The 15,786-nt window shown below is 47.1% G+C and overlaps 1 protein-coding gene across 4 annotated transcripts; it reads right to left on the bottom strand.

Moving 5' to 3' along the window:
* Positions 1-4,749: 4,749 nt before the first annotated feature.
* Positions 4,750-15,631, bottom strand: MAPDA (N6-Methyl-AMP deaminase). 4 transcript variants are annotated; one of them, XM_083412835.1, is made up of 10 exons: positions 15,533-15,631; positions 14,646-14,776; positions 13,781-13,841; positions 12,551-12,638; positions 11,443-11,524; positions 10,721-10,817; positions 9,532-9,612; positions 6,645-6,783; positions 5,944-6,044; positions 4,750-5,045 (listed from the first exon to the last, which is right to left on the bottom strand). In XM_083412835.1, the coding sequence occupies exons 1-10, from the start codon at positions 15,584-15,586 to the stop codon at positions 4,854-4,856; spliced, it is 1,026 nt and encodes a 341-aa protein (XP_083268961.1). In that variant the 5' UTR covers positions 15,587-15,631; the 3' UTR covers positions 4,750-4,853. The 4 variants fall into 4 exon arrangements, with proteins under 4 accessions (XP_083268961.1, XP_083268960.1, XP_083268963.1 ...); XM_083412834.1 differs by having other exon boundaries at positions 10,691-10,817; positions 15,533-15,627; XM_083412837.1 differs by lacking the exon at positions 15,533-15,631 and adding an exon at positions 15,149-15,295 and having other exon boundaries at positions 10,691-10,817.
* Between the last annotated feature and the right edge of the window lie 155 nt (positions 15,632-15,786).

The following is a 15,786-nucleotide window of genomic DNA, read 5'->3' on the forward strand; positions in this document are numbered from 1 at the left end:
TGCTTAAAGACCTCCAAAGAAGGAGACTCCACCACACTCCTTGGCAGCAAATTCCACTGTTGAACAGCTCTTACTGTCAGGAAGTTCTTCCTAATGTTTAGGTGGAATCTTCTTTCTTGTAGTTTGGATCCATTGCTCCGTGTCCGCTTCTCTGGAGCAGCAGAAAACAACCTTTCTCCCTCCTCCCCCATCCTTTTATATATTTGAACATGGCTATCATATCACCCCTTAACCTCCTCTTCTCCAGGCTAAACATGCCCAGCTCCCTTAGCCGTTCCTCATAAGGCATCGTTTCCAGGCCTTTGACCATTTTGGTTGCCCTCCTCCAGTTTGTCAGTGTCCTTCTTGAACTGTGGTGCCCAGAACTGGACACAGCACTCCAGGTGAGGTCTGACCAGAGCAGAATACAGTGGCACTATTACTTCCCTTGATCTAGATGCTATACTCCTATTGATGCAGCCCAGAATTGCATTGGCTTTTTTAGCTGCCGCGTCACACTGTTGGCTCATGTCAAGTTTGTGGTCAACCAAGACTCCTAGATCCTTTTCACATGTACTGCTCTCAAGCCAGGTGTCACCCATCTTGTATTTGTGCCTCTCATTATTTTTTTTTGCCCAAGTGCAATACTTTACATTTCTCCCTGTTAAAATTCATCTTGTTTGTTTTGGCCCAGTTCTCTAATCTGTCAAGGTCGTTTTGAAGTGTGATCCTGTCCTCTGGGGTGTTAGCCACCCCTCCCAGTTTGGTGTCATCTGCAAATTTGATCCGGATGCCCTTGAGTCCATCATCCAAGTCGTTGATAAAGATGTTGAATAAGACCGGGCCCAAGACAGAACCCTGTGGCACCCCACTAGTCACTCTTCTCCAGCATGAAGAGGAACCATTGATGAGCACCCTTTGGGTCCGGTCAGTCAGCCAGTTACAAATCCATTGAGTGGTAGCAGAGTCAAGACCGCATTTTACCAGCTTCTTTACAAGAATATCATGGGGCACCTTGTCAAATGCCTTGCTGAAATCAAGGTAGACTACATCCACTGCTTTCCCTTCATCTACCAGGCTTGTAATTCTGTCAAAAAATGAGATCAGGTTCGTCTGACATGACTTATTTTTCAGAAATCCATGCTGACTATTGGTGATCACAGCATTCCTTTCTAGGTGCTCACAGACTGTTCGCTTAATGATCTGCTCCAGAATCTTCCCTGGTATTGATGTCAGACTGACTGGGCGGTAATTATTTGGGTCCTCTCTTTTCCCCTTTTTGAAAATAGGGACAACATTTGCCCTCCTCCAGTCTGCCGGGACTTCGCCTGTTCTCCAGGAATTCTCAAAGATGACTGCCAGTGGTTCTGAGATCACATCTGCCAGTTCTTTTAATACTCTTGGATGCAGTTCATCTGGCCCTGGAGACTTGAATACATCTAAACTAGCCAAGTATTCTTGTACTATCTCCTTAGTTATTCTGGGCTGTGTTTCCTCTGCTGAATCATTTGCTCCAAATTCTTCAGGTCGGGCATTGTTTTCTTTATCGGAGAAGACTGGGGCAAAGAAGGCATTGAGGAGTTCAGCCCTTTCTGTGTCCCCTGTTTGCATTTCACCATCTTCTCCTCTGAGTGACCCCACTGTTTCTTTGTTCTTCCTTTTGCTACGAACATACCCATAAAAGCCTTTTTTGTTGCTTTTAACCTCTCTAGCAAGCCTGAGTTCATTCTGTGCTTTAGCTTTTTTGACTTTGTGTCTACACGTGCTGGCTATTTGTTTGAATTCCTCTTTGGTGGTTTACCCCCTTTTCCATTTTTTGTACACATCCTTTTTTAATCTTAACTCAGTTAAAAGTTCTTTAGATAGCCACCCTGGCTGCTTTAGGCACTTTCCATGTTTCCGTCTCATTGGTAATGCCTGAAGTTGTGCTTTTACTATCTCCCTCTTAACAAACTCCCAGCCATCATGAACTCCCTTTCCTTTTAGTATTACTGTCCATGGGATCTCACCCAGCACTCCCCTAAGTTTTATGAAGTCGGCTTTCTTAAAGTCAAGAAATTGAGTCCTAGTATGCTTGGCTGCTCCTTTCCGCTGTATAGTAAACTTCAGAAGAGCATGATCACTCGCGCCTAATGATCCTTCCACTTCTATCCCACTAACCAGGTCGTCAACATTGGTTAGGACCAGATCTAAAATGGCTGTTCCTCTTGTTGCTTCTCCCACTTTCTGGACAATGAAGTTGTCTGCAAGGCCAGTGAGGAATCTGTTTGACCTTATGCTCTTGGCTGAGTTTGACATCCAACAAATATCTGGGTAATTGAAGTCCCCCATTACCACTATCTCCCTTCCTTTTGCATACTTGGCCATCTGTTCCAGGAAGGCATCATCTATGTCCTCCGTTTGGCTTGGGGGATCTATAGTAAATTCCCACAATGAGGTCACTGTTATTCTTCTCTCCCTTAATTTTGACCCAAATGCTCTCACTTTGGCTTTGAGGTTCTAAATCTTGGATCTCTTCACAGGTATACACATCCCTGACATATAACGCCACTCCTCCTCCTTTCTTGTCTGGTCTGTTTCTCTGAAATAGATTGTCTCCCTCCATTATTACATTCCAATCGTGGGACTTTTCCCACCAGGTTTCAGTGATGCCGATTATGTCATATTTAGTTTGCTGTACTAAGAGCTCAAGCTCATCTTGTTTATTTCCCATGCTTTGCGCATTAGTGTACAGACATTGAAGTCCATTAATCATTCCCCCGTGTCTCTTATTTAAGGATTTTTTCCTCCCACCACTAGGTCTGCATGCTGTTTGCTCCATTTGGTCTATGACATTTGGATGATCATCTTCATCAGTTGATAGACTCCTACCTTCAGGAGCACTGTCTCCCTCCCCCACATTAGTCAATTTGAAGCCCTCCTGATGAGCTTTCTGAGATATTTGGCAAAACATTCCTCCCAACCGTTGTGAGGTGCAGCCCGTCGCTTGCCAGAAGCCCATCTTCAAGAAACTGCAGTCCGTGATCGAAGAATCCAAACCGTTCCTGTTTACACCATTTGCGAAGCCAGCTGTTCACTTCCACTATTTTTCCCTCTCTCCCTGGGCCACGTCGTTCAACTGGGAGGACAGATGAGATGACAATTTGTGCATTTAATTGCTTAAATTTCCTGCCCAGAGCCTTGTAGTCTCTTTTGATCTTCTGGAGGCTATTGCTTGCAGTGTCATTGGTTCCCACATGAACCAAGAGGAAGGGGTATTTGTCAGTGGGTTTTATGCTTCCTTGCAGTCGTTCAGTTACATCTTGGATCTTAGCCCCGGGGAGACAGCACACTTCCCGAGACATCTTGTCAGGCCCACAGATCACTGCTTCTGTTCCCCTCAGTAGGGAATCCCCTATCACCACTACACGCCTCCTCTTAGGTCTGGTCGGGGTTCTTCCGTGAGCTGTCCGTTCCAAGGTTGCCTGCACATTCCCTGAGGACTGACTTTGCTGCTCGTCTTCATATACCTGATCGACTGTAATGAGGGAGAGATCCTCAAATGGAGTCTGCTCTTCGTCTTCCATGCTAGGGGAGAGGACCTCAAAGCGATTCTGTATTTCTAAACAATCAGAGCGAACCCTGGGCTTCCTACTTCTTTGAGTCACGTTTCTCCATATATCTGGCTCCTGTGTTGGTGAACTAGCCTCCTTCTCAGGGGAGTCCCCTGTCTCTTCCTTGGTGGAGACGGTGTGCTCTGTTGCTTCCAAGAAGAGCTCCAGCTCTCTAATTCTTTGGAGCGTAGCTACACGTTCCTCCAGTTGCTGGACTTTGTCTTCTAAGAGGGCAATCAACATGCAATTGCTGCAGGTAAAGCTGCCTGCAACCTTTGTCATTTTGGACTCACAGATGTCCATGGAGGTGCAGGTCAATTCTGTGTCCAGGGCAGCTGTCTACCAGCTCCATCTGGTAAGCAGGCTGAGACCCTACCTGTCTGCGGACTGTCTTGCCAAAGTGTTGCATGCTCTGGTTATCTCTCGCTTGGACTACTGCAATGCGCTCTACGTGGGGCTACCTTTGAAGGTGACCCAGAAACTACAACTAATCCAGAATGTGGCAGCTAGACTGGTGACTGGGAGTGGCCGTCTTGAAAGACCTACACTGGATCCCAGTACATTTCCGAGCACAATTCAAAGTGTTGATGTTGACCTTTAAAGCCCTAAACGGCCTCGGTCCAGTATACCTGAAGGAGCGTCTCCACCTCCATCATTCTGCCTGGACACTGAGGTCTAGCGCCAAGGGCCTTCTGGTGGTTCCCTCGCTACGAGAAGCCAAGTTACAGGGAACCAGGCAGAGGGCCTTCTCGGTAGTGGCACCTGCCCTGTGGAACGCCCTCCCACCAGATGTCAAAGAGAAAAATAACTACCAAACTGTTAGAAGACATCTGAAGGCAGCCCTGTTTAGGGAAGCTTTTAATGTTTAATAGATTATTGTATTTTAGTGTATTGTTGGAAGCCGCCCAGAGTGGCTGGGGAAACCCAGCCAGATGGGCGGGGTATAAATAATAAATTATTATTATTATTATTATTATTATTATTACCTGCACAAGCGATGCTGACACAAAACCCCGCACATACATTAAGTAAAACAGAAGCATCGCCACCTGACCCCACCCCACTTACCGTCCCCCCCACCTCTTTCCCCCTTGTCTTCCTAATGTAACACTAATGTCTCAACAAATGAAACTGATCTGTAGAAAATGTAACTTGGAAAAAGAGATGTTGCACATACTTTTGTAAATCAAGAAATCTTTAATAAACAATACGTTTTTTTAAAAAAAGAAAACACTCTGCGCATGCAGCGTGAGTGCCATAGTTGTTGGTGGTCTGATATGGCTATTCAAGCACAGATGCTTTCAGTTGATGCCACTGCTCCTTCAGTTTCGTCTTTGTATGACTGGAAGCAAAAATGCAGTTGATGGCATTGTAGGAGATTTCCCAGATCTGTGCTTTGGACAGTTGGAATGTGTCCGCAAGCAGCTGGTACTCCTGGCTCAGGTCAGTCGCAAAAACCCCCTTGTCGTCCGTCTGGCATAAAAAGAAAATGGTAAAAGGGTTAATTTTATAGGCTTTGGGCACTTAATGGACTGCATCACAGAATATTTTCCTAGCCAACAATGTAGACTGCCTTCCAAAAATACTTTTAATATAAACTTTCTGTTCCTGATGTCCCTGCTGAGGGCTGTCGCTTGTGAGGCCGGAAGGGCGTGGGGTGTGGGAGGTGCCAGAAAGGCCATGATGAGATGGCTCAACCGGCAGCCATCCACCACGAGGGCAAGCAGAACTTCCATGCCCAGGGGCGGCAGACCTGGGAATGCTGCTTGCTAGATACAAAGCAGAGGGAAGGCTGTTCATGGATTCCTGGAGGTAGCATGGTGTAAAGGTTGGAGTCTTGGGCTAGGACCTGGGAGACCAGGGTTCGAATCCCCGCTCGGCCATGAAGCGCACTGGGTGACCTTGGGCCTTTCAGCCTAGCCTAACTCACAGGGTTGTTGTGCAGAGTAAAAATGAGGACGCCACCTTGAGCTTATTGGAGAGGAAAAGTGGGCTATCAGTGTAATAAATAAATATCATTTGATTGGCTATTGTGGGAAATCAGAATGCTGCAACAGATGGCTCCTCCTGATCTGGCAAGGCTATTACAACATGTCAATGGGGGGGGGGGGCTCCTCCCTATGCAGTGGTGTCCAAACTTTTTTTCAAAGAGGGCCAGATTTGATGAAGTGAAGGGCCTTAAGCTTTTTTTAGGATTAAAGTTGTTGAGGTTTTTTTACCCCAGGAAATAAACTGCCACAGGGGCCAGATTAAACTGACCGGCAGGCAGATTAGGCCCCCGAAACAGACTTTGGACATGCCTGCCCTATTGTTTTGAAGAGGTTCTCCACCCTGACATCTTTGTGTGTCTGGATAACGCAGAGTGCCTTACGCAAAGCACGATGGGATGACCCAGGTTGTACCAGAAACCGAAGTGGTGTTGGTCGCTAGAAGGCACCGTCTGGCTTTTGAGGTTTGACGTCAGGCAGAGTTCTGAGGAAGACGAGAGGGGTCTGGTTCAGAAGGGGTCAAATGGGGAGAGCAAGCATGGGAAGGCCAGCCAAAGCACTTGCCCTAAAGCGGACGTGGTCACCTCACACGAGCAAAGCCTCATTCCAGCGGAAGTATAGCAGTGAAGACAAAGACGCAGACCCTAGTGTGAAGGCCTTGGCGTTGCTCTGGTTGTGTCCGCGGACTCAACATGAGATGGTGTCATTAGTGGCATGTGGCACAGCCCACCTCAGACCTCCTGGGAGGAAGCACTGGCTTGAGGGGGCTTCCACATGGAAACTGGCCCTGCATTAAAGAAAGGCTTTTCCCAGTGGAAGTGCCCCCAAATCCCCTTGTGAAGCTAGAAACAGAATGTTTGATGTGGACGTTGTGAAGAAGGAAGAAGAGGACCAACGGTGCTCAGCACCAGCCACCTTCCTCCCCTCCTCTCACCAGGGACTGGCCTCCACCGGGCCTGAAAAAATGCTGCCGCAGCCACAGTCGTCTTGGTAACCTCAGTTGAGCTCTGCCAACCAAGGGCGAAATGGCAAAGGAAAGTGAATCCCAGGGACCCTCCATCTTTCCTTCAACGCCTTTCCTTACCTAGGGGTGTGCGATTTTGCCGAACCAGCTGCACAAGATCCCCTGAGGCCAATGATGAAGAATGAAGAAATGTACCGTGTCCAATTCTGTCAGGTGGCAAGCCCAGAAGAAGCCTGGTCTCCTCTTCCTGGTTTGGGATCTGAGAGAAGACACACAGATTAACTGCGCTGTCTTTTGACCGTCCTGAACCCACCATTCAGCTTTGCTGGGAACCTCTTTGGGTTCCAGTATCACGAGGAAGGAAGAAAACCCCCGCCGTGTTGCCCTTCTGCCCACTGTGCATAATCTGAAGGGTCTCTGCTGTGATGCCCCTGCGCTCACCTTCATCCCCTCAATGCATTTGGTCACCCACTGCGCACCTTTTCGAGTTCCATGAGCTGAAATAACCAGACCAACCAACCAAAACAAGAGCCCCATAAGATCTATGGCAGGTTTTTTGGAAACAGTATGTAGTATATAAATGTTTGTTTTATTAAAACACAAAATCAAGTGTACAACAAAACCATCACAGAAAACATGTGTGAAATGTTTAAGCAGAGATGGGTACAGAGACATCAGTCAATACATTCCAGAGTGTTGGCAAAAGAGAAATTCTAACAAGTCTGTAAAAATCAAAACACCATAAAGATGGATATCCCTTATTTTCCAGAGGGACGAGGTGCCTTTCCAGCAAAGCTCAGTTTGTGAAGCTCTACATGTATTCTTCTATTTCACTGCATTATTCACAGCTATTATAGGGGAGGCAGGGAAAGCTACGTGCTCTGGTCCCAATCCTGATCAATATTGCATCCATCACTACTATTAAAAAAAGCCTAGACATATTAAATGCAATTGCACACTGAATGCAAATAATTGTTTGTCCCTCTCCAAAATCAATTAGGATCCATCACCTCTCAGTTGAAGATACACCAGCCCTCTTGGTTAGCCTATTCTGCTAAGTTCCATTTGTCCCTCACCATCTCCCTTTGAATACAGAAATATCAGCAGGGAAATGATAAAGGGGGGGGGGGAGTAGGGACAAAAACTGCAGCTTGAAAAAGGGAGGGGAGGAATGCCTAACTGGCGGTATAGAACAAAAAAAGAGAGACATATTCTGAAATCAGTTGTGTACAGCTGATGAACATGATTGCGAAAATGTATAAATTATTGCCAAAATTTCAAATGCAAAAAGAACAAATTAAAGTAGGCATGATCAAATGGGTGAGAAATTGTGGGTATAACATACAAATGGAACAGTGGGAAAATGTGTGGACTAAAGGGTTAAAATATACACTGTGTTATAAAAGGAAACTTTAATAAAACAATGTACCATTGATATTTAACACCTGAGAAACTATTTAGAATGTATAAAATATCCCCAATACTTATTGGAAATGTAAAGAACATGAAGGGACAGTCTATCATGCTTGGTGGACAAGTGAAAAAGCCAATAACTTTAGATACACATAAACAATGATATGGAGAATTTTGAAGGCTAACTTTCAATTGAACCCAGAACTCTTCCTGCTGGGACTTATGGATATACAAAAAAGAAAAAGGGGAAAAAAGACTATGGAACGTTGTTCCAATATATGATTAGGACAGTGAAACTTATATACACTAAGATTGAAAGATTAATCATTACCAACAATGGAGGAATGGTTATTAAAATTATTAGACTTAGCTGAGAGGGCAAAATTGACATGCTTAATCAGAGAAAAGTCACTGTTAAGTTATTAAAGATTGGAAAGCTCTCATAGACCTTTTGCATGAAATAATGGCATTTTGGTTTGAAGGCTGAAGATAATGTTGGTTTATAGAAAGTAGTCATGCTGGGGATTATATTGGAGTGGATGAGTTGAATAATGTTTATATAGTTTGCTGACAGATGAAGAATTGTAAGTTCCTTAGTTTCTTAACTTTAATTTTTTTGTTCTCTCTCTCTTCCTTTCTTTTGTATCTGTGTTTTTATCTAAAGTAATGTTTTAGTCTGGATAAAAAAGATATGTGATAATAAACTTTGTATCTCTCTTTTTAAATTCTAATAAAATTTATTCAAACAAGAAGTAGATGATATACCCACAGACAGGTACTCCAGCTGCCAGCTTGAAGGAGGAAATATAAAGGTTTGGGAAAAGATCAAGGATCCCTCCATTGCCTCCTCCCCTCCCCTCCACTCTTACCTGGGGGCAGCCACATCCTCAGACCATGGGCAGGCAAACTAGGGCCTGATCCGGCCCAATAGCCTTCTAAATCCGGCATGTGGGCGGTCTGGGAATCAGCATGTTTTTACATGAATAGAATGTGTGCTTTTATTTAAAATGCATCTCTGGGTTATTTGTGTGGCATAGGAATTTGTTCACCCCCCCCCCAATATAGTCCACCCCCTCAAGGTCTGAGGGACAGTGGACCGGCCCCCTGCTGAAAAGGTTTGCTGAGCCCTGCCTCAGACTGTCCCAGTGGGAGAGACAGGAAGCAGGGCTAACTGCATCAGGGGCCTCGTTCCCTGAACCAGGCCGGCTGGCCAATACAGGAACTGCTATTTAGAAACTGGTGCCTCCGCATTGATTTTCCTCTTCCCTCCCTGTCCCTTTCCCCTTGCGTGTTGTGTTTTTTAGATTGTAAGCCTTGTAGTAAGCCACTTACAGGTACTACTAATTTATTTATTGCCCATGCACAGTTCCCATGTGGCCAGTGCAAACTGAACAAGTGGCCCCTACACAGGCGGGACTGACACACTGCAGCTTTGCGCCATGGTGGCCTGCCAGTGCTGCGCTGATGGCAAAGACAACCTGCCTTTCAGGTGACGCAGGGAACCCTACACACATCACTTAAAATAAATAAATCCTGGTGCCACATTCAGCCTAAGAAGCTGCTCAGTGAGCAAGTCCCGGCAGCAGAATGTTACCTCCGAAAGATGCAACGCCAGCTTCAGCCCGGCTTTTTTCGCTTCTAAGAGAGGCTCCAGAAAGTCCTTGCCATGACCTGCCTTGAAGGTAAAGCAAAAATATAGCTTAGGAAAGAAGTTTACATAATTATGCAAGTTGTGGAGAATGTGGAGAGAGAAAAGTCCCCCCCCCTCCCTCGTAAGGCTAGAACTCGTGGGCAGCCAGAGAAACCGAATGTTGGGAGGATTCAGGACAAAGCACCTCTTCAAGCAGCACAGAGTTGAACTATGGAAATTAAAGGTGAAGGGGCCCCTGACCATTAGGCCCAGTCGCGGCCAACTCTGGGGTTGCAGTGCTCATCTTGCTTTATTGGCCGAGGGAGCCGGCGTACAGCTTCCGGGTCATGTGGCCAGCATGACTAAGCCGCTTTTGGCGAACCAGAGCAGCGCACGGAAACGCCGTTTACCTTCCCGCCGGTACCTATTTATCTACTTGCACTTGGCATGCTTTTGAACTGCTAGGTTGGCAGAAGCAGGGACCGAGCAACAGGAGCTCACCCCGTTGCAGGGATTCGAACCGCCAATCTTCCAATCGGCAAGTCCTAGGCTCTGTGGTTTAACCCACAGCGCCACCCGCATCCCTAAACTATGGAACTTGGGTGGCTTAAAAAAAGGGGTTGGACAAATTCATGCAGGAGGAGGGGGCTCTGGAGGGCTCCTGGCCATGAGGGCTCTGCTCTGCCTCCAGAGCCAAGAGGCAGCAATGCTTCTGAATGCCAGTTCCTGGAGGCGAGTCTTGTGCTCAAATCCTGCTTGCAGGTTAGGCACATGCACCTGGTTGGCCACTGAGAGAACAGGATGCTGGGCTAAATGGGCCATTGGCCTGATCCTGCAGGCTCTTCTTAGGTTCTTAAGATACAGGTGAACAGAAGCCTTAACACAGCCTCCACCAAGCTGGTGCCCTCCAGCTGTTTTGCATGCTCTGCTCAGCTTGAGCCAGCACAGTCCCAGCATCCACTTATTTGTTTCTTTCCCGCCATTCACCCGAAGGTCCCAAGGCAGGTCACAACACTCATGGTTTAAAGCAGGTTGACGAAGGCCGGCTTGAATCATGATAGAAACATATGATAGTTTGGGTGATGGCAGAGGTGTTTCTTTCTTCTTTTTAAAGGAAGCTTACCGAAGGGTTTCCACTGAGGTCCAAGCCCACCACCACTCCATCTGTGGAAAGCAGGAAATCTTCAGCGAGTTTGACTGTTTCCTTGGCAGCTGTTTGTCCTCCTCTTCTATCCACAGATAACAGAAACCTAGAATATAGATAGCCATATTATTGCAGAAGTAACAACCATTAGCTCACAAATGAGGACTGTGATGTAGGGACTGGTCCAGGTTGAAAACTGTACAGCGGCAGCCAACTTCTTTTCCTGCTCAAGTGAATGCAATTAGCTCCTCTCGCAGAAAAGGCCAGGGAGACAGGGCAAACACCAGATAAGCTCGGGGAATCCTTTGCTGGAGATTCAGCACTAGAATCAGTGGCATTTAAAACAAAAGGAGTCTGGCTAACAAACTTAAGTAAAGGTAAAGGTACCCCTGACCGTTAGGTCCAGTCGCGGACAACTCTGAGGATGCGCACTCATCTTGTTCTATAGGCCGAGGGAGCTGGCGTTTGTCCGCAGACAGCTTCCGGGTCATGTCACCAGAATGACTAAGCTGCTTCTGGCGAACCAGAGCAGCGCACGGAAATGCTGGAGCGGTAGCTATTTATCTACTTGCACTTGATGTGCTTTTGAACTGCTAGGTGGGCAGGAGCAGGGACCAAGCAACGGGAGCTCACCCTGTCACGGGGATTCGAACTGCTGACCTTCCAATCGGCAAGCCCAAGGCTCTGTGGTTTAGACCACAGCGCCACCTGTGTATCGCTTGCAAACTTACCTAACATCTATATCCAAGCCATCTTCCTTGCATTGTCTTACACCCTCAAGTACAGCTTCCACATAGGTCCTTTTGGTCATACCTATGAAGAGAAGATCTGCATTCCTTTCAAACAGAAGGTATAAAGTGTTTTTGACACACACACACACAAACCCTAGGGTTTTGTTTCCTGGTATGCCTTGACCTCAGTCATACCCCAATCCATATATCACTAAAGGTCAGGTCACAACTGACCGCCCCCCCCTGGCTTTCGTTTCACAGCACTCAAGTGCAGACATTTGCCAAGCCAGGGTTGCACTACTGCAGAAAGCCACTGGGGTCAAAAAATGGCGGGGCTTTAGCTCCATTCTGAAAGCCAGGAGGTTCCAGGAAAGGGCACGAGATGAGGCTATTCATACCCAGCCCAGTCCAGTCCGGCCCACTGCACCAAAAACTTCTCCATGCCATTTAGTTATTAAGATGTGTGCTCTCGTATAGTCTCGTTTCTTCAGCTTGTAAGCTGCCTTGTGTATAGCAATGTTGAAAGCTGGTCTATCCCAATTAAAAAGGGAAATGAAATGAAATAAATAAGATCTATTCCCAATAGTTATGGACTGCTTTTCACCCTAGAGGAGGAATCTAGGTGGGGAACCTCCACCAGCCCTGGCCTCCCCTTTGGCCCCCAAGGGCTCCCCCCCCGCCTTATGATGTCAGCTGTCGAGCGGGTAAGGGAGGGGCTTCAAGGCAAGACCTGGAGCTTGAAGTGAGCTGGAGCAAGAAGTGCTCCCCCCTGACCTTAGCTGGTGGGGGGGGGGGGAGAGAACATGCCTTGCTCAAGAAGGGGGGGAGCACTTCTCCCTCACACAGCTGCCTTTTTCAACTGATGTTCTATAATAATTTATTTTATTTGTAGTTTTGCTGAGTGTTTGTTTTTTTAATGCAAGCAACCTTGAGTATGTTTTCTGTAAAGTGAAAAATAAATTGTTTCACTGAATGTATGTCTGTGGAAAGCAATGCCCCCCCCCCCCATCTTGGCGAGGGGAGAGCATTTCTTCTTGGAGGAGAACGTGGGGGCGGGGTGCTTAGTGGCAAAGAGCAGGCAATTATAAACTGAAAGGGAAATTGTCACCCGTGGCCGGCTCATCTCTGGGCGTGCTCCTTAGCTCTAGGTACTTGACTCCATCAGCAGCAAATTCCTGGACAACATCTTTCATTACCTGAAATTATAGCGGTATTTTGAACCTAAAGGATATTCACAAAGCACACTGCCATCATTTCAAATCTCAAATTCACTCACATACCTGGTTCTATTTTTCAGAAATAATTCTTATATCATCATGAAATATAAATATATGCAAAATCTAGGATATAAATGTTATGCTTCATATACAATTCATTTACAACCCTAACACTTCAAAAATATTGTAATGTGAATTGTGAAATAGTAAGACATTAGTTTGTATTCATCTCTGCGCCTCTAAAAAGACTCCATCCATTAAGAATTCTTTTTATTAATGATTGGAATTCAGCTACCTACACTTCACCAATTTTTAATAATTGCTCCAGCTGCCAAACCTTATTTAACCACACCTTACATGCTAATATTTTTCTGTTTCTTCAGTTCTTTGCAATGATCAGCTGTCTGCACACACAAGTCAGCCTCAAATCCTGTTCAGCCAGTAAGCTCACTGGGTGATCTTTGGCCAGTGATGATCACTGAGTCTAAACCTGCTCTGCTCCAAGGAGAACGTCTGAGCTGGGAAGGGCAAGAGATGGCTGTGTGCCCCACTCCGAGCTCCTTAAAGGGAAGGGTGGAAGAAAAGCAGAGATATAGGTAAGTAATACACCAAGAATAAAAAACAAAAAACAACCCCATGCTTGGCCAGTGATTGATTCCTTTTCATCAGCAGCAAAAGACTGATTCTATTCTATTCTTTGTATTTACTTACTGCATTTCTATTCCACCTTCTTTCCTCCAAAGAGCTCACAGTGGTCGGGCTAGTTCTCCCCACCCCATTTCATCCCCCAACATCCCTGTGCTACGCAAGGCTGAGAGGCAGCACCTGGCCAAAGGTCACACACCAGGCTTCATGGCTGAGTAGAGATTTGAACCCTGGTCCAACACTTGAAGCACCACACCAGGGGTTGGCAACCTAAGGCCCAGAGGCCACAAGCGGCCCATGGGGATCATTTAACTGGCCCATGGATCCCCCCCCCCACCCGCTCAGTTGGCTCCTGTGCTAAACCAGCACGGAGCAGAGCAGGGACCACCTTCTGCGATGCTGGCCAGCTTCCCATTGGCTGCAGGAAGCTCCATGCTATGAGAACACACATTAAAATTAAGTTTGAGTTAGCTTACCATTAATATGTCTTCAGTCCTATTGGTAATCTGATGGATGATCTGGAACATCTGAAAACACCTAAAGAAAGAAAAGAGAATTGCAATGAATAGGCATTCATCAAAACAAAGGGAAAAGTGGCACACTCCCCCAAAATCAGCTTTTTGAACTTGTTTCCAGAGATCAACTTTGTTTCAAATAGATTTCTGCATTTATCATGCATCCCTTCCCACACGCATGGACCTCTGAATTAAATGTACACATAAAAGGAATATTAAATATATAAATGATATAAATATAAATAAATATAAAATATAAAAAGGAAGACAACTTGTCCTCAGCATCATAACCTAAAAAGACTCAGCACAAAAGAAAAATGGATAGGGAGGGAGGAGGAAAGAAACAAACCTAAAGTTCAAGCTCTTACAAGTTGTTCTAAAGACCAGCTGGGATGAAAGCATTCAAGGAAGAGAGGCATCCAAAGAGCTGGTCCCTCGGATGCTGACGCAGAGGTCCTCATCCCTTCTCTGCTACAGCCTGACGTTGCCAATTAAGAGCATATGGAGGCGTTAATTATGCAGCGCAGGAGGAACAGGAGTGCCAAACAAAGAGTTGGGTTGGCAATTAGGGGGTGAGGATGCAGCATCAGGTCTGTGCTTCATCTGAAGGTCAGCTGCTGATGCTCACACATTCAGCCATGCACAAGGCCGAAGTTGGAGTACAGGGATTTCTCCTTGCATCTAAAGAGCAGCACACATCCACCTGACCAACAGGTGCAGAGGGTGGGATTGGGATGTGTTGTGGGAGGAGGCAGCCAGGCAGATGCTTCACCTAATAAATTCCAGCACAGGCCTTTCCTTTAGGGCTCAGACTGGAGACACTCACTCTTCCAGGCTTCTTCTCTTGCCCTTGTCAATCATGGTCATTCCATGAGGAACCCGAAGGTCTGGTTTCTGGGCCATCAATTTCTTCATGGTAGCAGAACTGATGGAGCCATTCAGGTGGGCATGCAGCTCCTAATTCAGAAGCAAATACGTGCTCAACGCTCCCCAAATTTCATAAGAAACATTTTAAAAACACCCCTTTCCCCCTCCCAGTTCCCTCTCTTCCTTAACCTTAAGCTGTCAGTTCTTATTTCTGGCTGCCTACACAACACAAGAGCAGGGGACTTTTTTTTAGGGCCGCATTCTCCTCCTGACAGCCTTCTGGGGGCCACAAGAAGTAGAAGTGGTTGGATCAACAACGGTTGATAGCTTCAAGATGCTTCACAGGAAGAAATTCCTCAGTGGGATATATAAATTCTCTCTCATCATCCATTGGAACTGACTGGCAATAGGTTCATGAAAGAGAAAAATAAGTCTTTTTTACAGAACAAACCATTCACTTACAGAATTAACTGCATGCAGTGATGGTCACTCCCTCGGGGGGCTAAAAAATGGAGGGCTAGCAAGTGTGAGAAGCTGCCTCACACCAAGACGGACTCTTGATCCACCCAGCTCGGGGAAGGGATTGGGAGCGCGGACTCGCCAGAGCTCCTTCCAGGCAGGAGACCCGCTCAGCCCGGGAAACCCGACCCTGAACCCGGGACTCCAGGTGCTCCCTGGGAGGCGGCAGGCGACTCTTCGGCCTTGCCCGTTCTTTCTCGGCGTGCCGCCTTCTCCTTCCAGCCCCCCGGTCGGGCAGGGGCGCTCCGGCCTCTCCCTCCCCGCCACACCGCCCGGCTCTCGCAGCTCTCCGCAGGCCCCGGCGCCCATCTCCCGCCCCGGCCTCACCACTTTGGGCAGCTCCCGGTAGAAGCCGCGCGCTCCCGGGGGCTCCGCCGCCATCGCGGGGCCCGCCCAGGAGGAGGCCGCCTTCGGCCGGGCAGCAGCGCCGCCTCCCGGCCCCGCGACGCCTCATCGGAGGCGAGAGCAGCCCGCGCTGCCATCCAAGGCAGGCTCGCCAAAGGAGCCGGATCCCAGAAGCAACCGTTCTGCAAAGGATCCTCTTGCGCTTGCATTCTTCTGCAAAGCGACTGTCAGGTCAC

The sequence above is a fragment of the Podarcis tiliguerta genome (genome assembly GCF_965153285.1).
Source record: "Podarcis tiliguerta genome assembly, chromosome: 14".
Lineage (NCBI taxonomy): Eukaryota > Metazoa > Chordata > Lepidosauria > Squamata > Lacertidae > Podarcis > Podarcis tiliguerta.

Bases quoted from the DNA above. Each gene is read 5' to 3' on its own strand.
- MAPDA (XM_083412834.1), bottom strand. From the start codon at position 15,586: ATGGCGGCGGAGCCCCCGGGAGCGCGCGGCTTCTACCGGGAGCTGCCC. The intron at 12,639-13,780 runs GTAAGCTAACTC...CTATAATTTCAG, and splicing joins GGACTGAAGACATATTAATG to GTAATGAAAGATGTTGTCCA. The intron at 9,613-10,690 runs GTAAGCTTCCTT...TTTACCTTCAAG, and splicing joins ACCTCAGTGGAAACCCTTCG to GCAGGTCATGGCAAGGACTT.